General features: G+C 42.1%; 2 protein-coding genes across 5 annotated transcripts in view; both read right to left on the reverse strand.

Moving 5' to 3' along the window:
• ST8SIA1 (ST8 alpha-N-acetyl-neuraminide alpha-2,8-sialyltransferase 1) overlaps positions 1-27,462 on the reverse strand; it is a 158,135-nt gene that overhangs the window by 72,326 nt on the left and 58,347 nt on the right. The window lies entirely within an intron of this gene.
• Positions 4,540-27,462, reverse strand: part of LOC310896847 (syncytin-A-like) — a 39,710-nt gene continuing 16,787 nt past the window's right edge. The window contains exons 2-3 of one of the 3 annotated variants that reach the window (XM_083829684.1): positions 21,083-25,713; positions 4,540-15,387 (exon numbers count right to left, since the gene is read on the reverse strand). In XM_083829684.1, coding sequence (XP_083685810.1) covers positions 13,296-14,420 — 1,125 coding nt within the window. In that variant the 5' untranslated portion in view covers positions 14,421-15,387; positions 21,083-25,713 and the 3' untranslated portion in view covers positions 4,540-13,295. Of the gene's footprint in view, positions 15,558-21,029; positions 25,714-27,462 lie in introns of all 3 variants that reach the window. The other 2 variants (XM_083829683.1, XM_083829682.1) reach the window with 2 other exon arrangements.

Below are 27,462 nucleotides of genomic sequence, written 5' to 3' on the forward strand. Positions count from 1 at the left end.
CTTTAGTGGGGCTGGGACAGCCATTTAAACAGCTCACAGTACATCAGTGCAGCCCAGCAAATACTTTTTTTTTTTTTTTGGGGGGGGGGAACAGTGTGGGAATTTAAAGTAGCATGTTATAGTTATAAGAATGGGATTTGTCTACAATACAAGAGTTAATACTCTCCTTGTGCAAAATATTGTGCAGGGATTTTTTATTTATCAAACCTGTCAAAACCTGACTTTGCAGCACAGACAGAAGTTACTGCCTGGGTCTCTGAGAATGCAAATGCCACAGTGAGAGGATGCAGCACGGCAAAACAATTATTCCGTCCTGGAGGACAAGCTGGAATGGTAGCAGTACTTATTGTCACTTAAATGTACAGAGCAACATCTAACACTGCATAATGTATTTACCAGGCATTATAACAGTGCACATGGTCTAGAAAACAGACCCAGTATAATAGCACAAACTGTATTTGTTAGGACTTATTTCTACTGTCATTTATTTTCTTTCTTAGATGTATTTGCTTCATCATCTTTTCTCAGCAAATTAGATTCCATTCAGCTAGTATGAAGCTACAACCTGCTTTCTAACAAAATAAATCTAAGCATTCTGCATATCCTAATTCTGGTTTAACATATGCTACAACAGAAAAATCAATTGTAGTTTACTGAGGCCCAGCCACTGTTGAGAACGAAGGGATAGCACAGCAGAGCAATACTCATATGCAGCTGCATTCTGATCCCACATCTGTCTTACCAAGAACATTTCTGAATTTACCCAGTAAGCGAACAAGGAGCGTATGTTGAAATTCAAAGGACTTCTCATTGCTGAGGTGACCCTGACCGAATGAGAGCTCATATGTTTAGCAAAGGGTGGGGGTGAAGTAGGATAGATGAAAATTTAGAAGCGTTACGTTTTTATACATAACAGTACCTTTCTTATTCAAGGTATGTCAGAGCTCTTTTCAAGACAGCTAACTGTGCAAAGGCAAGGCTGTGACAAATCACAGACAAAGGCAGAAGCCATTAACTTAAGAGCTGTGAACACTCTTGTCACATAACTTCTGTGGCTTCAGTAAATGTTAAATGTCTTTATATACCCAAAATAAACATTTAGGAATTACTAAATGCTTCAAAATCCTGAGTTGCAAACAGCCTTTGATATTGCTTGAGATGAATTGCTGTCCTTCAAGGGATGCTTATATCCTTTTATGCTTAGAGATGATAATACTAGCTGTCATTTGCATATATATTTTCATTTTCATATATACTTTCATTTCCAAAAGCACATGAAGCTTTGAAACTCTTGCCCTTAGGAGAGCCCAACAGACAGAAGAGCAAGATCAGGCATGCCAGGATGACTTGAGGAAGCTAAAGGAAGGCAGAAGGGGCAGAAAAACACACAAACAAAAATCACCTGTGGCCTAACCTGGCATAAATATTAAGTGTCCCTGCTGCTTGGAGGCATTTCAACTGCTTTTACCATAATGAAGAACAATTACTTAGCATGCTCCGGAAGAAACTTGTATTTTTTTATTTTGCACGCTGAATGTTCTTCAGACATTCAAGTTACAAACTGTATTATTGCTCAGACTGCAGACTCAGGAACTCTGTTCTGAGCCCATTTATACAACAAACTGTCCGGTCATACACAAATCATACAAGACTTAAACTCAAGTGTTGCCTACAAGCAAGTCCAAAACATGTGGCTTCTTTGTCTCTCTGCAAAAGGCAAAGAGGAAGAAACCAACTCCTGGTTTGCAAACTGTTAGGAATCACCATCTTTTAATCCAGTTAGCAGCAGCATGCTCAAAGCACTGCAGGACGGTAGTGTAGATGGCACACTTCCCTCCATATCATAGAATCATTAAGGTTGGAAAAGAATTTCAAAATCACCTGGTTCAACCATCACCCTACTACCAGTGTCAAACATTGGTTTGAAAAACACTGAAGAACAGTCATGTGCAAAATAAAAAATACAAGTTTCCCCCAGAGCATGCTAAGCAATTGTTCTTCATTAGGGTAAAAGCAGTTTAAATGCCTTCAAGCAGCAGGGACGCCTAATATTTAAAAGGATGCTCACAGGACAGACAGCACAGATAAAGGCATTTATAGGCTCTTCAAAGCCAAAGTGCTGTGGGCTTCACTCTGTGACTTCCCATGAGCATTCAGCTCCTTCCTTGAGGCTGACCAAAATATGAGGTGCAGACAGGTTAAGCAAAATTGCAATGCAATTAACCATAAGGAAGCTCCAGCCCTAACATGTAGTCAAATTACTAGCCTTGTTAAAATCTTTCCACCCCACTACTGGGCTCCTGAGATGTTTCCATGCATCCACTTGTTGTTCCTACCACTGGTTTATCAGGGTACAGACTGTGGATTTAAGGTTGAAGTCAAACATGTAATTAATTATCAAAACCTGGAGTGTTTTTGTTTTGTTTTGTTTTCATTTAAGAGTGAAAAACACTGAAGATGGACTCCAATAATGATTTGTTTTCTTCCCCATGCCAAGTAATCCTATGCTATCTTCACAGTATGGGCAATCCATCTTCATTTTTTTTGCATGTTGTTTTATGATTGAAGAGGTAGAACAATGCTACAACTAGCTCAAGAATTAAACCATTTTTACTTTTTTTGTAAAATATTCTTGGGAGATACTTGCAATTTCAGTAGCAGACAATTTTTAATATTACATTTTTAAGGTGATGGTGCTATTTGGAGAGAATTCCATATAGTAAAACCAAAATTGCTTCTAGGTTTCTATTACTGGCAAAATATGTTTCACAGGACTTATAAAAACCTTCTAATGCTTTCCCTCTTCACCTCCCACAGTGGAACTCTTTCCTAGGCAAATTGTCAGTTCTTAATTTAACAGCAATAGAAGTTCTCACATATTGGGGACCCAGCTGTCATTTACGCTAAATACTCACAAAAAGCTCAGTTGCTTTTCTCCTTTGAATTGTAAACTGGCCTGACAAATGCTTGCTTTGGCTTGCAAAGTTGTAACAAAAGCATTTCCATTAATATTATCTTCCTGAAACTGTGTCATTTTGATTGTCAACACATTTGTTATTTTTCTTCATTAGTAATACTTTAATGAACAGTCTGATTCTTGTGGGTGGACAAGAAAAAGTAGTGCAGCATCAGTTTATTTGGTGTAACAGAGAAAATGTAAAAATAAGTGATCAGCCCACCCCCATTTTTAAGCAATCGTTACAACATAATTTGCAAATACCATTAACTAAAATTAGAAAGGAAAAAAAAAGGGGGGGAGGGGGAGGTTCATGAGCTGGTTTTTAGATAGAAAGTATCTCTTGAAAGAAAACTAAAGACAGGGTCTTTTGTTTCATTTTCCCTGGTTCAAAGCAATGTGAAATTCTGTGAAAGCAATGAAATTCCACTGATAACCAATGAAGATGTTCTAGTTCCTATTTATGTAAATGAAAGAAGAACCTGCACATCCCCCTATGAATTCAATGACAAATAAGCACACAGAGCAATAGATTGAAGACTCCCAGTTGAATATAGGAGTAATTTAACGGAGCATCTATCCAGCAATTCCCTGATTAGTTTCATCATTCATCTAAGCAGAAATAAATCATTGTCATCAGTTAAAAGAACATTACATAGTACTAACAAAATAAAATTTATTTTAGATAATGCTATTGTAATTCACTTTGATTTCATTGTTAGGTTGTTAATGCATTAATTTTTGCCCACTCACTGCCAAAGACATTAATCACCAACCAAGTCCTCACTGAGAAAACAGGAAAAATTACAGTGTTCAGCCTCTGATTTAATGCTGAAGATGTCAAAAACATTGAAAACACTGGGAGCATAAATTAAAATCAAATGGGTTTTTAAATAAGCATTTCTAAATTTGCAAAAAGGTGCTCGGCTTTTACTGTCCCTTTTGAGAATACAGCACCTTGAGGAAAATGGCCTGGTTCTACCAATGTTGAGCGCCACCACTAAATCTATCATCACCCTGTCACCACAAAATTATCATGTTTATACAATTTATCACAGAATCACAGAATAATCTAGGTTGGAAGAGACCTCCAAGATCACCTAGTCCAACCTCTGACCTAACACTAACAAGTCCTCCACTAAACCACATCACTAAGCTCTACATTTAAATGTCTTTTAAAGACTTCCAGGGTTGGTGACTCAACCACTTCCCTGGGCAGCCCATTCCAATGCCTAACAACCCTTTTGGTAAAGAAGTTCTTCCTAACATCCAACCTATACCTCCCCTGGCACAACTTTAGCCCATTCCCCCTCGTCCTGTCACCAGGCATGTGGGAGAACAGACCAACCTCCACCTCGCTACAGCCTCCTTTAAGGTACCTGTAGAGAGCGATAAGGTCACTCTTGAGCCTCCTCTTCTCCAGGCTGAACAATTACAGCTCCCTCGGCCGCTCCTCGCAAGACTTTTTCTCCAGACCCCTCACCAGCTTTGTTGCTCTTCTCTGGACTCGCTCGAGCACCTCCATGTCCTTTTTGTAGTGAGGGGCCCAAGACTGAACACAGTAGTCAAGGTGCAGCCTATCCAAGTACAGGGGGACGAGAGTTGAGTACACAGGGAGTATTTCCCCACACCCTGCAAGAGGCCACCGCCTCGGCAGAACTAGCAGGGCATACATTTCTCCTGAATTTAATAATAATAATAATAATAAATAAATAAATACATACAGATTACTCCACAAAGTCTCGGTCTCACTCAAAACAGAGCTGGTGCTGCCATGAGCGTGGTGCTGCTCTCCCCCTTTCCCTGCTGCCTTTCCTTCTGCCCTGCCAGGTCCCAACGTTGGTGGTACCAGCCTGCCGGGGAGTGCCACCAGCAAATCTATCACCTATCTATCACCACCATACTACCATGTTTATACAATTTATTTTGTTTTTAAGGATCTCAGAGCGCTTAAGTGGTATGAGTTTGAGGAAAAGCGCTGAATACCTTCACGATGAACACTCTACAAGAAGAAGGAAAAGAAGCAGATTTTAGAAGCACTCCTAGATATGCCCATTCTAGGGACCAGTGTCATGACGGTTTTAAACAGGTAACAGAACAAACAAGACACTGGCTTCTAAGATGTTATTTGAAAAACCCAAGAAACACGTGGGGTACCCATTCATCCTGAGAGCCTTCAGACATGTAATGTGACAGCTTTAAATCAACAACAATGAACCTCCAAACAATGATAAATAAATAAATAAAGCATGTAGACTTAAGACACGGAACAGCCCTCAAAGTAGACTTCAGTTGGGAAATTGAGTCTGATAAACAATCATACCCTGACATAAACAGACAAGAGAAGTGTCATCACAGTGACACCACTGAGCAACAGGCTGTGACAAGACTGAGCGATGGACTGTGTTGCGTGGCCCTCACAGCTTATATCTGGGTGCCCGGCCTGGCCCAGCTGGTCTTGTGCCTAGACTCACACTGCGTGGGTATGCAAGGCTTGGAGGTCAAGCGACCAGTTGGTTTGGGTGCTGGCTTGTGCTTTTGGGACTGCTGGGAGCGTCTCTCAGCCCCCATCCCCGCAGCCATCACCCGGTGTTCTCCCGGCCCTGCCCACATCAGGCAGCTGGGGCCCCGCAAGGTGCGCTCGCTGCAGCAGAGTTGAGGTGTGCCCCGGGGGCATGTGCCCCGGAGGATGGCTGTGGTGGGTGTGGGGGCTCGGGGAGCTGTGCGTGTGGGGAGCACGAGATGGCCCAGGCACAGTGCCGGGAGGCTTTTCTGCTGAGGGACCTGGACACTTCTTCACCACTGCACCACTGGTGACCGAGGGATGCAGCTCATCGTCCTCGGCTCTTCCCAGCTGTGCTGCCATGAGCATGGGGCTGCTCTCTGTCCTTTCTGAGAATAAAGCACCTTGAGGAAAATTGCCTGGTTCTACCAATGTTCCTAAGGAGCCAACAAAATCCTGAGAATTAACAAGAAGCCAAATTCAGCCCTTAATGTTGCTTTCTTGCACTTTTGCATAAGGAAGCGTCTGACAGTTGAAAAGACAGCTCTCTTTGTGTCAACTACAGGTAACATGGCACTGATTTTTACACTGTAAGACATGGTAGGGTGCCAAATGCTCCTTCTTCCTTTCTTTATTGTTTACAAATCATCCTCAGTCCGATGGGCCTTTTCTTCCTCCAGTGGAGCTGTCAAGCAGGAAGACACGACAGCTTGACAGTAACTCTCCAAAAAGCATCAGCATCACTCATGCAGGGATAGTGTGTCTTCTGTAAGGGAATGAAGATGGTGGCTGTGTTCCCCTGCATTTCACTTGTCCCTTTCAGCCAACCTGCCACAGTCCTCCTGTGATGATAGAATCACAGAATGGTTTGGATTGGAAGGGACCTTAAAGACCATCTAATCATTTTTGAAAAATAAAAGATGAACTTTTTTCCAGGAAGATTTTCTTTAAAATTGGTTGTGCTGTTGCATAAGAAGTCTCATGTGTGGTAGTAATTCATAACTTCAGAAATTTTCAATCATACCCCTATTTTCCACCTGTCCTTTCTGTTTGTAGTTACTGATTGAAATAACTGCACAAAGTTGGAAAGGCATCTAATATTTTAATAGTAATTTAGAAGTCTTTTTATGTAGAGTAGCAGAAGAAAAATGGGTTAGAGTGAAAGCGTCTGTGTATGAGTGCCATAAGGGCAGAAAATATCATAAATCTTGACTGAATGTTGGGGGCTGGAAGATGCATGCATTTTAAGAAACCACACTGACTGGTAGGAATTATAAAGCATTCAGGAAATCTAAATTGTTTTGTGTTCATGCAAAGGTCTACTGCAAAAGCACATCAGTGAAACTGTTGAAACCTATATTTTGCATGCAAAAAATCTGTCAGAATCATGATGTATGCTCCACTGAGAATTGCTAAACTCATATAAAGCTCTCTGTGCTCCACTAATATGTGAAATGTTAAGCAAGAAGCAAACCAAAAACGTTTCCCATAAGGTAATACTGTCACAAAACAGAGGGATAGGTATAAGCATACTTATTCTGTGCAATTGATCAGAACGAAACTCCTGCCAGACTGACCCAGGTATGTAACACGCTGACCTTTTGTGTGCATGCTAACTATTAAAAAATAAGCTGAGCTTGGTTTTCCAAATTCTGGACTCAGGTACTACCAAACCCCAATATCTGACTACAAAGAAATTATTGCAAGAAACTGTGACAGTGGCTATGAAATCCCCTTAGGAGATGGGAAAGAGACCCTAAAATGAACCCCCAGCTACTGCTTTTTTTTTTTTTTTTAATAGCTTCGTTGCTCCACAGAGGCACTGCCAATTGACACATTATGAAACTTGAAACTCACTGCTCATACAAAAGAGAAAGGGTCCAGGTGGAGCAAGCTTCTCTGTAATGTCATGCAAACATGTCTCAGCCATGACAGCAGAGTCTTTATCAAGGATCCAAGTGGAATTAAACATTCAATTTCACGTAAACTTTGTGCTGTTTGCAAATATGTAGTTCAGACAGTAAGTTTTTTTCAGGAGATTAGTATTCCACTTTGTATTTACAGGAGTGCATAGGACTGCAAAAGACCACTTAGGAGACCGAACACAATGTTCTGCCACAGCAGGTAAACCTCTTATATCCAAAAGGATGCATGGAATATTAACTGTAGAGCAGTCACATACAAAAGAACACTTTGCAACATACCTACATATTCACACAAAAAAATATGTACTGCCAGTAACTAGCTGGCAGTTACTTTTAGTCCAAGCTGTACTTAGCAGGAACTTCAAAATGGTCTGCTCTCTAATAGCTTTCCACCCAGCATGAAGTCACTGCAAGTACTCACTTGCACTGGATTAAAAGAACATTTCAAATTGCTACCATGGCATTTAATTCAATTGAATAAGCTTTCACACAGTCAGGATAGCACAATGCGGGGTTATGAAAAATTTCATATTTGGAAATTGTAATGGTTTATTTTAGAAAACAGACTACCAAGGGTATATCATAAACAGTATTTTAAAGTGAATGCTCCAGGAATGGGAAGGGAGTGCTTCTATTTTGTGTGAATTACATGACTAGGTAAAATTAATGGTTGAAAAATTCCAAAGTTCTGTAAGATTTCTGGATCTAAACTTTATAATCTGCAATGCACTAGGACCCCCAAACTTTGAATAAAAATAAGAAAAAGGAAATATGATTAATTACGAAAAGGAACTCAACCTATTGGGTGTGGGGAGGGTTTCTCCTACTCTGAAAAAAGTTATAGCTTCCTACATTACGGGATGGAGCTGCAATAGGGGAGGGTCAGGCTGGGTGTTAGGGAAAGGTTCTGCACCCAGATGGTAGTGAAGCACTGGGACAGTCTCCGCAGGGCAGTGGTCACAGCACCAAGCCTGCTGGAGTCCAAGGAGTGTTTGGACGATGCTCTCAGATGTAGGGTCTGGTTTTTGGGTGGTCCTGTGTGGAGCCAGGAGTCGGACTCAATGATCCTTGTGGGTCCCTCCCAACTCAGGATATTCTATAATTCTATGATTTCCATAACAGGGAGGCCTCACGAAGGACATAGGCTTCATTCTACATAGCTGCGTTTAGATTTTCCGTGGAGAAACACAGTTCCATGTAAACTGTACAAAATGGAAGAATAATGTACAACTATCTTCAAAAGCATCTTGACCAGAATTTATAAATTGCCTATGTTGGCTTCCCTAAACACCTTTCCATACACTTGGATAACTCCGTTTTTTTTATCCTGTGTGACAATAAGGATAAAATTCTATTCATAGGATGAGTCAATAAACTCTGCCTGCAGCCAAAGAAACACTCAGCAATTCCTTCCTTTTACCTGACCACCTGACAATATCAGATGCCATGCTGAGCTTGGAGGAAAACACCATCCACTGTGTGGGATTCTCAAGCCTGCTCTGTTTTGCCAGCACCTTAAAAGCTACACAGCCAACACCCTTTCGCTTAGAATTCAACTGACTCAGACTTACAAGCTCACACTTTACAGCACATACACGTGGGACAGCAATTCATCTTCTGGTTCACTGGCACTATACAGCAAAAAGACGTTCAAACATACCAGGTATTCTAGTGGTTATTTAATATTGCACAACACTGACTGTTTGACAGCAACCATTTATCTTTTGAATTTGGAGACCTTTCTTTCAGATGCTGCTTTTTAAGGGTTTGCCAGTCCTCCACTTTTCCCATTCCTTTCTTAATCTACTCCAAGTCTGAGCAGACAAGAAAAAGTCAAGTATATCAAATGCTGTATGCCATGGTTACATTGATACAATGCTTCTAGGCTCAAGTATTAAAAAAAAATAATAAAAAAAAAATTGTAGTTTTGACTAGATATTCCATGGAAACAAGCGCACATCATCACTTCAGGGGGAAAAACTACTTTTTTTAATATTATGCACATCTATTAAACAACAAGAGTAGTTATTATATGATTTTAATGAGTTCTTCTGCAATCCTGAAAAAAAAATGCAGTAGAAAATTTTTAAATTAATCTCCTGCATTGCAGTATACCATTTCCTAGCCAAGGAAGTTATTGTATGTAGGCATTCATTTTAACTTTCAGGCATGAAATTTTTAGTAAAGTAATTAACTATAATACTCTAGTTAGAGAAATGCATACATAATGCAAATAATATGATTGCCCAGTGACAATGTCCTCCAATTCTAACTGTACTTTCTTCCTCAGTCATTTCAGGATGGAAGAACAGTAACAAGCTGAAACCAAAACAGAGTAGGGAAAATATCAGGGTATCTGCTCCCTTACACCTGTTGTACGAAAAAGTAGAAAATATACTCACATGTTGAATTATTCTCTTTTGAGAGGGTGGAACAATGCACAGTTAAAGATTGCAAAATATTTGGGAATTTTGCAAGACCAACTGATTGATTAGTAAGAGGTACTACCCATATATTTTCCATGAGCACCAAAGGATCCCACAACACTGTTTCATACATATGTAAGGTCATCGCAAAGACTAATCCAGAATCAAACGCACAGTTCCTAAGTATTTTGAGATCATTCCTAACCCTGTAGAACTGATAGAGGATGAATGTTTCTGCAATAGCATGAGCAGAATACAAATAATTGTGAAACGCAATAATAGCCTGCATTGAACGTGGATGGGGGTAGGAAAGACAGCAAGCAGAAGAACTCTGAAGAAGGCGTCAAGAAGCCCATCTGCGTATATGTGGCTGATTTACTAAAAGCCCATCCTGCTACAGAAATAAAAAAGTTCTTTAAATCCTATTAGTAGCACACAGTATATGCAATAAATAAGGTCAGTTTCAGCCCATAAAAAATATAAAGGGCTTCCAATACTACTTTGTATAAAAGACAATAACAGTTAAAGGCATGGCTCTCTGAATTCCTGAGGGCCCTCTGATCCCATTAATATGAATAAAGAGCTGCAGCATAGGAAATCAGTTCAACTTCTACTGGCACCAAAAGATGGATTTAGTTATCATATGATAGGTACAAAAGTTTAAAGCTTTTCGCTTTTATTTTTTAAGATGTCTTAAAAACAATACACTTCCTTTTAGCTACCATATTAAACAATGTGCTTCTAAAAAGAAAAGATCCACTAATCAAAAAATTATTCTTGCCTTTGCTTTACCTCTAAATAGTTCTGATAAATCAATGATGTCTATCGAGAATCACTAGTTAAAAAGACATTAAAGACAACCAGCAAGGATTGATCTCTCTAGGAAATTTGCAATTATATGAGTGGAATTTAAACACTGAGCTTGGTTTCTGGCAGCATGGAAGCACTGTTGACTTTCTTTAATAATTCTACTAGATGTTTTTTTTCTTCTCCATTAATGAAAAAAATTTAAGCCTCTTAAAAATGCTTCATTTATCTTATATGTAAGAAGGAACTATCTAAATATTCTAAACCAAATTTTAAACTCCACAAATCCCAAATTTTATAAAACATATTTTTACTGATATTTCTTTCAGTAAAACAAAACAAAACAAACAAACAAACAATTACCCCCTAGTTCCAGCTAGGTAATTTGAGATAAACAGCAAAGTAAACTACAACAGAGAAAGGTTAGCTAGGAAACATTTTAGGAGCTCTAATGCTTCAAAGTGTTTAGAGTATGCTGCGGGTGATGATCAAAAGAAAAAGCTTGATGATATTGGGCTGCCTGGAAACATTAAAAAAAAAAAATCCAACGTAATATAATCTTTGCAGAAATAGTGGGTTCATTTAAATGCACTACTGAATGGGACAAAAGGATAGCATGGATCCAGAGGCATGAGAGTAATTCATGAACTTGTCTGAATAACATTTTTCTACATCAATAATAAAATACTTAGCAATATAAGATTAAAATGGGGAAAGTATCATTTCATTATATGAGGGTGTAGGTTCCTCAAACAAACAGAATAGGACATTTGTTGCAAACCAACAGAAAAGATCATTTGGGGCTAGCTCCTCCACACGGATATAGACCTCAGGGGCTAAACCCAACCTAAGACTGAAGTCTCAGTAATGCAGTATATACATCAGAATCTGAACATTAGAAGTCCATTAAATTATACACACTAGTGAAACGGTATGCCTATTGCACGGCACTACAGAACAATGGAAATTTCACCTAAAGGGACACCTTTTTTCACCCGGTTGGTGCTTCCCTTGGTTTCAGCATCATACTGTAATTCAGGCTGGGAGGGATGTCAGGATACCTAGTCCAATTTCCTATTCCAGGCAGGCTCACCCACACGCTAGTTTGGAGCTAGTTTGGAGCTGCAACCTGTTGGGCTGCTCTTGCAGTGGGACAGCCTGGGGGCAGGTAGGCAGGGGCTGGCCCAAGTCACCACCCACCGGGTCAGGACACTGCCAGCTCCAGGGCACTCCGAAACCAGCAGAGCTCACCCCAAGGAGCTGCTGGCATGATGGAAGGAGGGCACTAGGTTTTCACTTGAAGACTTAGAGTGGTAAGGGACTGTGGGTCTCTGTGCAACAGCACTTAATAATTCTGCATACCTTGATTATCCCATTGTTCTGAGCAAGTACTACACCTATATTCTTGCTGGCCCGTTTCTTTTTGTTCACGTTGTTCATGTCTTACTCTCCGTTACGTTTGGCCAGTAGAAATCTTTTACAGGTATACAGACATGCTCTGAGGGAGGAGGCTCAAAAAATGACGTGCTGTTCCCTGTCAGAGGTTGCAATTTGGAAAGGACAATGTCAGAAGTTTTAATAAGCTGCAAATCTCTTCTGGCAACTAAATAAAACACCATGAAAATCAGAGTAGCTAGTAAGACATCATATTCCTTTTCTGGTTGCTTTTTTTCTTTCTTTTTTTCTTTTTTGAAGATATTGTCAGACCCTCCAATATTTTTTTCAACTACTGGACTAAAAATAACTTTATTTTTCATTAAAATCTATTCTCAAACAAAAAGCAATTCAAAGGTAATCTAGTGATCATCAAGATGATTCACTCCACAGGAAGCTATTAACATCACAAGAATGCGCTGGATTGATTACTCCCTACATGCTAAGCACCACAGACCAGCCAACTTCTCAAGGTCTGGAGGGCTTTCCTTCTCACTTTTCTCCTGGGGCCTGCTTCTGGCTCTTTCAGCTGCTAAAGGAACTCGGAAGAGGACAGCAGTAAGAAAGTGCAGGATGTGGAGTTTATCAGTTGAGAACATTTGGGTCCCCAGCAGAGATAAGGGGTCATTAATTAGCCTTTGTGCTGAACCCAGTCTCACACGTGCTAGCATAGAACAAGAACGTTCGAACATGGCAGATGACTGTAGCTGCCACACAGCATTTTTAAACACACATCCTTGCCAGGCTTTGTGAGAAACACTCCGTAGCCAATAACTTAGGCTCAGGCGAGGATCTCAGTGAAGTAGTAATTTATTCGCGATTGCAATGGCGGGCGCCCCACAAGCAGGAGAGCGCGCCCACTAGTTCCAAAACACAGTTTATATACTTTTTGATGACAGGACCCTCCCCTGTTTCCCCATTGACTGGGTAATCCAGGTTCACAATCTATCTGATGCTTCACAGACAATGCCTGGCCTTCAGTTGCCGGCCTGTTTTTGAGATGGTAATGTTTTCTCCCCTTATCTGGCTTGACTTAACATAATGATTTTCACCTGATTGCTCTAAGGAGTCTGGTTGTCTGCATTTTAGGAGGTCACCTGCTGAGCTTTCTTATCACTGTAAGCATATTTCAATACCACATTCCTTCCTTCTATACAATGTAACACTGCAAAAACAACATTTCCATTCCCACAATTCCCCCCTTTTCTCTTTTTATAATTTGTTGATTTTTGCAAAATTTTTCTCTAAGGTGTAATTTGGTAGATGTCTTCCTCTTCTTCACTTTCTTTGCTTTCCATTTCTTCTAATATCATCATCTTATCTGAGTAGGGTGGTGGATCCATGGTCATTTGTTTCGAAAGTGCAGTTTCAATTAACCGTTGGACAAGTCCCCTTACACAGGGGATAATGCAGCAACCAATGGCTGTCAAAACTCCTGCTACTACAATCAAGGATGTAAATATGGACACTACCATTCCTTTCCATTTACCAAACCAAGATTCCAACCATCCTGTGATGGAAGTGTCTGTTCCTGAGTTTTCTGCCAATTCATTGGCAAGGGTGGTAAGCCCTTGCAATGCTCTAGTTACTGTGCCATCCGGGGCAGTATTGTTAGGGATAAAAGTACAACAACGGTTGCCCAGCATCATGCACACACCACCTCTCTCCGCAAGAATCATATCTAATGTTATTCTGTTTTCCCAAGCCATTTTGCTGGTGGCATCTAGTTGTTCAGCGATTCCTCGTATCGCATCCCTTGTATAATTTATGAATCTCTGCTGATTATAGTAAATATAAGTAATCCAATCCACATTCTTATTGATTGTTACCCACCAGAACAGTGACTCAAGCCCTGCAGCAATTTGATTCCTGGCTTCCTGTTCATCGGGAACTCCTCTAGGCACCCCAATAGAATCTACGTATGCTCTATCATCAAATGATACTCCTAAGCTTCTTTTACTTCTTCTGGGTATTTGTGATGTTTCTCTTTCAAATGCCAGGGTGAAGGGTATAGCTAATTGAACAAGTGCACAAGTGCCTCCCCAGTTAGATGGTAGGGTGGACCGTAAGATCTTCCCTCCACAGTACCACCAGAGATCTGCCCTGGGGATCTCAAATCTTGAATAGTTTCCCATCAAGTCCTCGGTAGCATTCAAGGTCCTCGTGCACAAGGCAAATTCTCCCAGATGCCAGGTAGCACTCACACCCTGCCGTGAGAGGCAAGCTGTATGGTTACCTATAGCTGTGGAGAATACAGGGGGAGCCCTGATACTGCTATCATGCAAGGAAGGGAATAGCAAAGAGAGAGACTTACAGGCCTCATTTCCCCAGGCAGTCTTTTCTTGGTACAATGCAATCATACATCGCATTCCCTGGGAATCCTTGGTCCACCCCAATGGGCAGGGCACTATCTGGGCAATCGGTCATCCCGAGGCACAAGCATAGCAATTGCTATGGTTGAGACTCTGGACAGTATATTTGACCCATTCTATCCAGGCATTCACAACCCCATACCCTGTTTCAATCTCAAATGTTTGAACTGCCGCATTTCAAAGAGGGCCTCCTGTTTTCTCTCCTGTTTTCTCCTTGAGTTTCTCCCTTTCTCTGATGGCAATAGAGGATTGTTTCCATACAGCTATTCTCAATCTGGCTGTTGGGCCTCTCCCAGTTATTTGTTGTCTCTGCTCAGTTGTCATTGGGCATTTAAATCTCCACAAGCTAACACCTCACAAACATCAAACATGACAGATTGTGGTACATAACCCTCTGTCACATTCACCCATATTTTTATGGGGTATCCCATCTTACTATTATCTGGTCATGCCTTTTCCAAGTTGCCAATTGACCAAGGCTTTCTCTGAGGCCTATAATCACTAAAAACAAAATTAATAATTGATTTTTCCCTGTCATTATTTTTAAACCTTAGGTTTCCAAATAATTATCAATACAAAGAATAAGATATACACTACTACCATAACAAACCCCCCTTGGGAACACTTCAATTCACTATAGGCCAGTCCTTTCTCTTAATCACAAGTCACACTCATTAGTTACCTGTGAAAATAAAAGGTTAGTTTACAATCGCAAGCTCTTATCCCGCTCAGAGTCCACTATGAGATTTTTCTCTTCGATTTCAGCTTCCAACAAGTCTTCTGTAGGAACAGCTTCCCAGGTACTAGGGTCGACGGATGCCTTCACTCGAGTATAGTGAGTCCAACCTTTTTCCGCAGTTCCTATGGCTGTTTCAGTGGTTAGTAGTACTTGGAAGTGTCCTTCCCATTCGGGCCGGAGTTGATCCTTTCCAGGTCTGAATCAGGACCCAATTTCCCACGGGTCCTGAGAAATGACAAAGAAGAGGACAACCCCAGAACACAGTTCTTAAGAAAACTCTCTTGTTTCGAATTGTGGTATCTCATCCCTTCTGCCCAGACAGGGTAATCCGAACAGCATCTCATACGGTGAAATTCCTATATTGTTTCTTGGTGCTGTTTGAACCTGGAGGAGTGCTAAAAGTAAACATTTTACCCAAGGAAGTTGGGTTTTTAACACTAATTTAGTTAATTGCTTCTTTAATGTCTGGTTCATTCGCTTTGCCTTCCCAGAAGAGGAGGGGTGCCAGGGGGTGTGAAAAGCCCACTCAATCTCTAAGGCCTGCATTAACCCTTGCAGTACTTGTGAAGTGAAATTATTTCCTTGATCTGAATCAATGTTTTCAGCTATCCCATATCTAGGGACTATTTGCTCCGGTGATACCTTAGCCACCGTGTTTGCAGTGGCAGATAAGAGGGGAAAGCTTACACCCATCCAGTCACGTGGCCAATTAGGACAAACAAGTACTTAAATCTCCCTCCTTTACGTAACTCAGTAAAGTCTACCTGTATACTTTGTAAAGGTCGAATCCCTGGCTCCCGTCCCCCTCTAGGTTAGTTACAAATGACCTTTTTATTTGCTTTTTGACATATGGTACATCCTCTGCATATTTGCTTCACTAAAGTGTATATTCCTACACAGACATACTTTCTTAGCACAACATCACACATTGCTTGCATCTCCCAATGACTCTCTTGATGTAAAACATCATATTTGCCTCATTGGTGCTTTATTCAGCATTTCTCTCCCATCAGGGAGTATCCATTTTCCCTCAGGATTCGTGGCTCCTGATTCCTTAAAGAAATCTCTCTTAAAAACTTTTTAGTTCTTTCTTAGTTTTCAACAATTCCCTGAATCCTCTCTGGATTTATTCTCAGTTTTCCCTCAGACATTAGATGCCTTAAATACCTGACTTCTCTTTCTACGTATTGTAATTTATTTTTCAATACTCCCAAGCCCTGCTTTCCCAGAAAGTTGAATAGCTTGTTAGTAGTTTCTTTCACAACTGTTTTCTCCTGTCCTGACAATAAACGATCATACACATTTTGTAACAGAAATTCCTCCTTGGGAGGTTGGAATTGCTCCAAAATCTGTTCTAGAACTTTGCCCAAATTAATCAGAGGCCCTGTAAACCCCTGAGGTAAAACTGTCCATATGTATTGTTGCTTCCGCCCCCACTTCAGAGTCTTTCCAGTCAGAGGTGAATATATCTTTGCTCTCAGGGCCTGAGAGCACTCCATTAATACCACTGTTATTCCAGTCTAACTATTTACTATTTGAATGCCCAATTTCATCATCAAATCCCTTCCCAACAAGTTAGTCCCTGCCTTGGGTACATACAATAATTGCCCAGAGATCATTTTATCCCCTAGTCTCAGCTTGGTACCCCCCAAAGGTGGCACTGTTACCCCAGCCCCTTCTACCCCCATCACTCGTTAGGGTTTCATTAGTTAATTTAATCCCTGATACTTTACAGGCCAGCAATGACCTAGCTGCCCCTGTGTATTGTGTTTGATGGCAAGGTTCGGGAGGGGGCTGCAGTGGCAGCCCCCATGAGGAGAATCCAGAAACCACCCCGTAGCAGATAAGGGACAATTTCATCCGGCCCCAGAGGGGCCCACCGCTGCCCAGAGCCAAGCTATGAGCAACACAGTCCGTGCCTCCGTGAGAGCACATCCACGAAAACAAACAAACAAACAAACAAAAACCTGCTGCTCAACAGCAGCTGGGAGAGCGAGGAGTGAGAAACCTCCCCGCAGACACCAAAGTCAGCACAGACGGAGGGGGTGGAGGCGCTCCAGGCGCCGGAGCCGAAGCCCCCTGCGGCCTGTGGAGAGGCCCCTGGTGGAGCAGGCTGCCCCCCCCCCCGCCCCCCCCTTCTCAATACTTGGGAAACTGACCAAACACCACAGCAAATATACCAAAACTTCTAGACTGTTACTTAGATAATGCCTACATCCTCTTTCCCTGCTCATTCAACTTTCCCAACTCATTCAAAAAAACAGCTCTGTCAAACATTACATACCACACCTTTAACACCTTCAATAACTCTTCTTAACACTTCTTCCTATCTTTCTCCAGCCTGTACTTTCTCCAAAGTCTCAGTCATTAGCCAACTTAATTCCATACCTTTCTCCCTCATCCCATTTTCCTTCTCTCCTCCTTCTTCCACTCAGGATATTCCTACCTGAAGTGGCCAGCCTGCCCACACTTAAAACATCCTATCAAAGCCTGTCCCTGCTAAGATTCAGGCCGCAACACGGGTAGCTTTCCTTGCCTGCCATTCCTTCATCTCTCTTCCCCTCTTTTCCATCCTGGCCCTGACTCCCCCTGAAGATTTTCTTCCTCTTTCTCCAACCCTCTGCCTGACTACCTGCTACACTGTCAATACCATTAGTTTCACTCTCTGCTGTTCCTTCTCATCTCCCCTCTTGACACACACGTTCAGGGCCTCCCACAGGAGGGCCCCCAGTGACTGTTCACTACATCCCCCCCACCTTCTGGAGCATTTTCTGTGCATCTTGCCAGGCTTCAATCACAAAATGAACTTTCAAGAGCCCTTGGGATACCGGGTCCTCAGGATTCATCCCCAAGTACTTTCTCATTCTGACCCCAAGTCTCTCATATGATTTCTGTGTTGCACACTATTATTCTTCCAGCCAGGATCGGCAAGTGGTTATTTCTGCCCTGCCGGTATTACCCCTGGTCCTGGAGGATGAGTTCTTTCCCATTTTTGTATTGCAGCTCTCCTCCTGATCATTCCCATTTCTTTCCCTGTAAACAACATATTTATATACATAATTCCCCCTCCCCAAGAGTATAAGTTAGGTCCTAGGAAACTCCTAACCTCTCTGCTGGTAAGGAGGGGGGGAAGTTCACTTAAGAGGATACACAGATAGTGTTAGTGCTGTTAGTATCAGGGAAGGCAAAATTCTCAGTACCTCTTCTACCTTGTTCTAATTCTTTTACCAGTTTGGGGTACCTCCTGTTCCCAGAGCTAATGTTATCTATAGTTCCTGTCTCTTCTTTCGGAGAAACTGCTACAGCAGCCGCTGCTGCTGCAGCAACTTGGGGGTTATAAGGAGGAGGTAAGTTATCCAGAAGGTCCCATTTATCACTTGTCTCTTCCTTTTTCTTTCCCTCTTTATTCTGATTTTTGCTCAAATTCAAATTTATTCCTTGTATCCAACAAGCTGCATACTCCGATTCTTCTTCCGAAAATGGAAATTTGTTATTAACATAAAAATTTAAGGCCTGACATACCCAATCTTTGTCAGACCCGTATTTTGGCCAAAATACTGCAGTTCCTTTAATTGGTTCTTTCGTCCAGACTGATACACAATATTTAACCATTTTCTTCCTATCTTTTTCCTTAGTTTTGGGGTTATTCTTCCAATTTCTCAACATCCTTCCTAAAGGACAGTCGGGAGGCACTCCCCCAGGGATATCTCCCTGTCCCTTGGAACTCATATTTCCCATTTTTCCTATCCTGGAAAATGGGGGTGTACTGCCAAGCACTTCCCCGTGCAAGGGCTACCGCACACCTATAAGTTACCAGATTCCCTGGTGTACTTCCGAGCACTACCCCGTGCAAGGATTACCGCACACCAAATTTCCCTGGTGTACTGCCAAGCACTACCCCGTGCAAGGCTTACCGCACACCAAATTTCCCTGGTGTACTCCAAGCACTACCCCGTGCAAGGATTACCGCACACCAAATTTCCCTGGTGTACTCCAAGCACTACCCCGTGCAAGGATTACCGCACACCAAATTTCCCTGGTGTACTGCCAAGCACTACCCCGTGCAAGGCTTACCGCACACCAAATTTCCCTGGTGTACTCCAAGCACTACCCCGTGCAAGGATTACCGCACACCAAATTTCCCTGGTGTACTGCCAAGCACTACCCCGTGCAAGGCTTACCGCACACCAAATTTCCCTGGTGTACTCCAAGCACTACCCCGTGCAAGGATTACCGCACACCAAATTTCCCTGGTGTACTCCAAGCACTACCCCGTGCAAGGATTACCGCACACCAAATTTCCCTGGTGTACTGCCAAGCACTACCCCGTGCAAGGCTTACCGCACACCAAATTTCCCTGGTGTACTCCAAGCACTACCCCGTGCAAGGATTACCGCACACCAAATTTCCCTGGTGTACTCCAAGCACTACCCCGTGCAAGGATTACCGCACACCAAATTTCCCTGGTGTACTGCCAAGCACTACCCCGTGCAAGGCTTACCGCACACCAAATTTCCCTGGTGTACTCCAAGCACTACCCCGTGCAAGGATTACCGCACACCAAATTTCCCTGGTGTACTGCCAAGCACTACCCCGTGCAAGGCTTACCGCACACCAAATTTCCCTGGTGTACTCCAAGCACTACCCCGTGCAAGGATTACCGCACACCAAATTTCCCTGGTGTACTGCCAAGCACTACCCCGTGCAAGGCTTACCGCACACCAAAATTCCCTGGTGTACTCCAAGCACTACCCCGTGCAAGGATTACCGCACACCAAATTTCCCTGGTGTACTCCAAGCACTACCCCGTGCAAGGATTACCGCACACCAAATTTCCCTGGTGTACTGCCAAGCACTACCCCGTGCAAGGCTTACCGCACACCAAAATTCCCTGGTGTACTCCAAGCACTACCCCGTGCAAGGATTACCGCACACCAAATTTCCCTGGTGTACTCCAAGCACTACCCCGTGCAAGGATTACCGCACACCAAATTTCCCTGGTGTACTCCAAGCACTACCCCGTGCAAGGATTACCGCACACCAAATTTCCCTGGTGTACTGCCAAGCACTACCCTGTGCAAGGCTTACCGCACACCAAATTTCCCTGGTGTACTCCAAGCACTACTCCGTGCAAGGATTACAGCACACCAAATTTCCCTGGTGTACTGCCAAGCACTACCCCGTGCAAGGCTTACCGCACACCAAAATTCCCTGGTGTACTCCAAGCACTACCCCGTGCAAGGATTACCGCACACCAAATTTCCCTGGTGTACTGCCAAGCACTACCCCGTGCAAGGCTTACCGCACACCAAATTTCCCTGGTGTACTCCAAGCACTACCCCGTGCAAGGATTACCGCACACCAAATTTCCCTGGTGTACTCCAAGCACTACCCCGTGCAAGGATTACCGCACACCAAATTTCCCTGGTGTACTGCCAAGCACTACCCCGTGCAAGGCTTACCGCACACCAAAATTCCCTGGTGTACTCCGAGCACTACCCCGTGCAAGGATTACCGCACACCAAATTTCCCTGGTGTACTGCCAAGCACTACCCCGTGCAAGGCTTACCGCACACCAAATTTCCCTGGTGTACTCCAAGCACTACTCCGTGCAAGGATTACCGCACACCAAATTTCCCTGGTGTACTCCAAGCACTACCCCGTGCAAGGATTACCGCACACCAAATTTCCCGAGACTGTTCCTTTCTCTCCCTTATCTCACGCTTCGTCCGTCTCCGGCCGCGCCCCTCGCGGAGCTACGGAACCGCGGATCAGGACTCCACACTCGCTTCGTACAAAAGTACGTCTCAATCACACATCACACAGAGTCTCACCCGACCCCCAAGGCAATACTTAAGATTTCTTACCTTGGTCTGTGCACAGAGTTACCGGATCAATTCTTAAAACCCTGAGTGCCTACCTTCTTCCTTTTCCCCAATACTTCACGGATCCTGCCCCTTTAATCAGTCTCGGGCCCTCTGTCAGCTCTCCGCAGAGCCGCCACCATCGATGCACAGGACCGCTGAAATCAGCGGGGCATGCCTTCCTGCTGCTGCGGCGGTGGGGCTCCCCGGTAGGTGACTGGATCCCGGACGAGCCCCCAAATTGTGAGAAACACTCCGTAGCCAATAACTTAGGCTCAGGCGAGGATCTCAGTGAAGTAGTAATTTATTCGCGATTGCAATGGCGGGCGCCCCACAAGCAGGAGAGCGCGCCCACTAGTTCCAAAACACAGTTTATATACTTTTTGATGACAGGACCCTCCCCTGTTTCCCCATTGACTGGGTAATCCAGGTTCACAATCTATCTGATGCTTCACAGACAATGCCTGGCCTTCAGTTGCCGGCCTGTTTTTGAGATGGTAATGTTTTCTCCCCTTATCTGGCTTGACTTAACATAATGATTTTCACCTGATTGCTCTAAGGAGTCTGGTTGTCTGCATTTTAGGAGGTCACCTGCTGAGCTTTCTTATCACTGTAAGCATATTTCAATACCACATTCCTTCCTTCTATACAATGTAACACTGCAAAAACAACATTTCCATTCCCACAGCTTGTTACTCTGGATAAGAAAACCATTCCACTCTGCCTGTTATACTCATTGTACTGCTTCAGATGTAATCCTTTCACAAAGACAGAAGTCATGCAAGGACTGCTGTGATCTTCCACCCTTTAAAAATTTGATTTTGGCATTTTCAAAACTTAATATTTTAACTTCTCCTTTAGGTTTCTTTATTTCACATAGGAAGTCTCATGGCAAGAGATAGGACAGCCTGGTTGTTGGCTTTTGATAAGACATGTAACTGTGTCCTCTAGTTTCATCTCTCCACAGTATCTGTAAGTTTATTTTTAAAGCTCTCACAGACAGTCAATTAAAGAGAGGTATTCAAGTGATGTTGCTCTCCTCTCATGTCTGGATAGTCTCTAAAGGGCAGACTTAGGGAAAAAAAAAAAAAAAGATTGTAAAATGACATCGTGAATGTTGTACATTATATTCTCTCTTTTTTTTTTTTTCCAGCTAAAAAAATGTCACTTGAAATACAAAAAGATGCTTTTTCTCCTAGGGATATAACCTCTGAAAATGTGACCCGCGATTATCAAATCAGATCGGGTTTGTTTGTGTTTTTCTTTTTTTTTTTTTTTTCCTCTTTTTGTATTTTCATTGTTACTAAGATTCTGCGCAAAGTAAGAGCATAAGTGGACCATTTAGATCTTTCATTTTTGTTCTCGTCTCCTGACAGTGCCATTCCTGATATTTGGAAACAAAAGGCTATTAGACTATTCCATTGTAACAACCAAGTTAATAACAACAACATGTTTTTCTCCCATTTTTTTTCCCTGCTATATAAGGGTGTAATGATTTCAGAATACGTGGATATCAAGTAGTTCAAATACATTGTTTTTATAGCATCCCTTTTCTACTCCTAATTACGTTTTCATGCCCCTCAACAAGTATCTGTATTATTTTCACTAGAAATAAATGGGACTGTTGTTGTCTTGAATGGTTGTAGCCCACGTTTTTTCATTGTTTTTATTCAGAGTCTACTTTGCCTTTGTGATGCATGGCACTTTTCGGGTATTTACCTTCATTGTTTCTACCACCAATCTAGACAAGCTGGCCTAGTGTATGTAGAACACCCAAATAAAGCTTATCCCCCTCGTACATCTCCCAGGGACACAGTCAAAAGACGTGGTTGATTTAACTGTACCAGGAGTTCTTTGCATACCCACCTGCAGAAGGATGCTGTCTGCCAAAACATCCAGGCTAGCACAGAAGAGCACCTGGGCATACAGGCCATGGTACTAACATCCTATGGCCATGTACGGAATGATCAGCCTATGAGCTGATGATGGAGACCACGTTTCTGACCTGCCCCATGCTATCACACTGAGAAGAGGAAAGATAATGTCCCTTCTTGAGCTGGAGTGAAAGACCTGCCAGCTTTGATGACAGAAAAGACAACCTGAAAACACAGATACTGGTCCAGCACAAGACAAACTCCCTTACACCCTTGGACATCTAGCAGAGTAAAAGCACTACAGAAAACTGCCTAGAGAGTCTGATAACAGAGATCAGTTTTAATATATAGAAGTTCAGACATGAAATATTTTCTTTCCTTTCAAAAGCAATTTCATTTCAAAACTAAATCCCAAAGGAAAACTTTACCAGAACTACTGAGTTTTGTTTAGTTTTTGCATGAAAATCTTCCGAGCCCATGAAATTCCTAATGTTTCATAATCAGGATTCAATTGAAAATCATAGAATCATAGAATATCCTGAGTTGGAAGGGACCCATAAGGATCATCAAGTCCAACTCCTGGCACCGCACAGGTCTGCCCAAAAGTTTAGACCATGTCACTAAGTGCACAGTCCAATCTCTTCTTAAATTCAGACAGGCTTGGTGCAGTGACTACTTCCCTGGGGAGCCTGTTCCAGTGTGCGACCACCCTCTCGGTGAAGAACCTCTTCCTGATGTCTAGCCTAAACTTTCCCTGCCTCAGCTTGACACCATTCCCACGGGTCCTGTCACTGGTGATAATGGAGAATAGGTCACCTGCCTCTCCACTCCCCTTCGCGAGGAAGTTGTAGACTGCGATGAGGTGCCCCCTCAGCCTCCTCTTCTCTAGGCTGAACAGGCCCAGTGACCTCAGCCGCTCCTCATACGTCTTCCCCTCTAGGCCCTTCACCATCTTCGTCACCCTCCTCTGGACACTCTCCAACAGTTCCATGTCCGTTTTGTACTGTGGTGCCCAGAACTGCACACAGTCCTCGAGGTGAGGCCGCATCAGCGCAGAGTAGAGCGGGACAATCACTTCCCTTGACCGACTAGCGATGCCGTGCTTGATGTATCCCAGGATATGGTTGGCCCTCCTGGCTGCCAGGGCACACTGCTGGCTCATATTCAACTTAAAGTATGAATATTAATGAATTAACGGCCTGTAGTTTTATTCATAACAAAGTCTAGTAGCACAGCTTTCATTTCAGCAGCAAAAAAATTCACCAAGGTTTCATTAAGCCTGAAGAAGATACCTGTAGACAGAACTGACTGACAGATACTGCATTCCAAGTATTGCAGGAAAACAAGGAGAAGGTTGCTTTAAAACACTATGCTAAAGATAAATTAGCAATGGTTCCACATTAGGATTCAAAATGGGTAAGTCTTTCACATCTAGTTCGGCAAAGCTGTAGGTCACAGGCTACAGTATTTTGTTTAAATAATTTCTATTCCTGCTTACAATTCAGACATCTAAACTCCATACCTCAAATAAATGCTACAGCTCCATTTGAACTCACAGTAATTGATACATAACAGGAGCTAAGCTACATGGAGCTAAGAACTCGCTGCACACCCAGAGATTTCATCCTACAACAGAACAAGAACAAAATCCGTGTGTCTTAGGGCAGGAGCCATACTCTGTCATGCCATCTAGGGTTGAGATAAAACACTTCCTCAGACTTCTCAAGCCTCAGATATTATGTGACTCACGTATGTGTCCCCTCCTAGATGACATTTCCCCACTATGGGATCATCAATATACAAGCTAGCCATCCTCCTGCTTTTGGAATTTTCATCCTTAGTGAGCTTGCCTGACAAGCACAGGGGGTGTTAAAGAGAAAGAGAAGCTGCCATGTGACTCCTACCACAGTCTTGTGCTCAGAGAAACCCAATGAAACACCACTCCACTGGGAGTTGCAGCCTCGCCTCCCAGAAACCTCTCACTAATACCACATGCAGTCACATCCACTACTATTATACAGTTAACTTCCCCACAAGCACCCCTTTGCCTCTTCACACTGATTAACACAGGGAATAGTTGCACAGGGTTTCATACACTGAGTCAGTAAATGGTGAAAAGACACGCTTTCCAAGAGCATCACAGAGCAGGATGCATGATCTCAGGCAGCTGGCATTTGGCATTTTTCCCTTCCTTCCTGCTGCAACATACAAAAATGTATTCCAAAAGGAAGAAAAAGAGAAAGTTAAAAATAAAGCAGAAAAACAAAGAAAATAGGTTTAGATTTTGGTCTGGTCAATATGAAGGAAACCTCTAATGTAAAGGTCACACCTTAGTTAGGTTAAAAAAAAAATCTGTAATTCCTAAACAGATGCACGTGTACATAGGGAAAAATATCAAGCCATAACATGGAGAGCTTTTAATACAAATTTCATTGCTAGATACAATAGCGTCAATTACTTCCGAAGTATTGAATGATGTAATTTTATATTTTTATATATATATATATATATCACATTTATACCTATAGAGAGAGTGTGTAATGATAAAAGAGACTATTATTACTATTATGGCTAGAGATAAGCAGTAAATAGGTGAAATTACAATGAATCAACAAGCATAAATGAAGGAACAAATATTGCAATGATTTTGCAATAAACATAACAGAAGAGCAAGTTTTCTTTGTTGACCCAGCAGATGAGGTAATATCCTACCCACAGCTGATTGTACACCCAATAGATCCTGATTTTCATTGTCTCTTAACGCTGATGTAATTCCTACCCATTTGCACAGCCAGAGTAGCACTCTAAAGAACCTAAAGCACAAAAGAAAAGAAAATCAATCATTCAGTTAACAGCTCAAGCAGCCAGGGGGTAGAAATATAAATGTAAATATATTCTCTATAAAAACTATATTTTTCTACAGTGAACTTTACATTTAGGATCATGGCTCACGTTCCCAGTATTCTGATTGCAATCTGGATGTGTGTTTTATTTCATTTATATTTTGATTGTTCATGCATTTGAGTGATCTGGTAAAGTAATGTGTTTCATGTGTCTCATTTGCATGGTAGACCCAGGTAGCAAACTTTCTAAAAATCTATGTTTTAATCTATAGTGATGTATTTTGTTACTGCGAGTCTGGCAGGCAAAGCCAGCAGCTCTGCTCCCACATTTGTATTCCCAGGGATGGTGGAAATAATATACAGACTTTTGAATGCAGCAGTTATTTACTGGAACTTACTGCTAAGGGTATGGTAAACATAAAGAGGCTTTTGTATCCAGAAGCAGCGCCTGTGCTGCAGCACAGCAACTGCAGCCTTGTAGCAGTAATGCTGCGATTGAAGCATCACTCCTGTACTAGACTGAAGAATCGCTCGATGCCACCCTACAGCTGGAGTTACTCAGGAGGTCAGGTTGGGTTAAAGGCTTCCTGCTGCCTTTAAAAGTCTCCTGCACTGGAGATGATGGCACAGAGCACTTTGCACCTGTAGGTGCCAAAAATATCTGAAGAAAGATGTTAAGTAAGTGTGGCTAATAGAATAATAATCATCACATCTCAGCTTAGGATCTGCCAGCAGCCTTTTCATGGCACTCCAAGCACAGACAATAGGAATTTGACAACACAGGGAACCTACAGGCTGCAATACAGACTCTATTGGAACTGATTTATTTTCTATTCCTTTCCTCAAATTAAAGTTCCTATTCCTCATTCAAATGAAACTATCACAGATGATTCCCTACAAGTCCCAAACATGTGGGAAGGATATCAATGCACAGAGTAAATTGTTCTTAACACACAGCCAAAGTTAAAAAAAAAAAATCATTTTTACTCGGCTCATCTTTTTTGCAGAGACATCTTTTTTCTCCCTTGACTAAGTAGCTAGACATCTGTTGAAGGGAAAACATACAGATATGGCAATCAAAAGACAAATTTAAAAGTACAAAACTGTGTTTTTTAAATTGACTCCTTTTGACAGGAATTTGGAGAGCCATGCCAGTAAACGGTACTTAGGCATATGTTAGTGAAATGAAAAAGGCCCTAAAAGCGTAATTTCAGAGAAAATGCTTTTTGAAAGAGAACTTTCATGAATTCTGCTGAAAAGGATACTCATCAAAGCCACACACATACTTGTCAATTTTTTGCAAGTTATACTGCATTTAGCTTCCTTGGAAGTACAACAATAAATGATGGGATGTTGACCCATTTGCCAGAAGGTTGAAGAAACTTCTTAAATTGACAGGTAAAAGGGCTGTTACAGTGACTGATTTGGATTACTGTCAAACTGTGAGTGCTACACATCTTAGATTTTCTGTATGTACTCAAGCTTTAAGGAGATTTCAAAATGAGCCATAACTGGCCAGCCAATGAGATGTTTAACAAAATAATTTCATATGGTTTCCAAAAATTTTATCTGCAGAACATTTAAATAATATCAAAATTACTTTAAAGTTCCACAGACAAATGTCATCATAATACATTAACTGAAAGGACTCAGAATTGTGAAGCATAGCTTTGTGATCTAAAAAAAGACCAAAAATACAAAAAAAAAAAAAACTGAGAA

Source organism: Anser anser (assembly GCF_964211835.1).
Source record: "Anser anser genome assembly, chromosome: 1".
NCBI lineage: Eukaryota > Metazoa > Chordata > Aves > Anseriformes > Anatidae > Anser > Anser anser.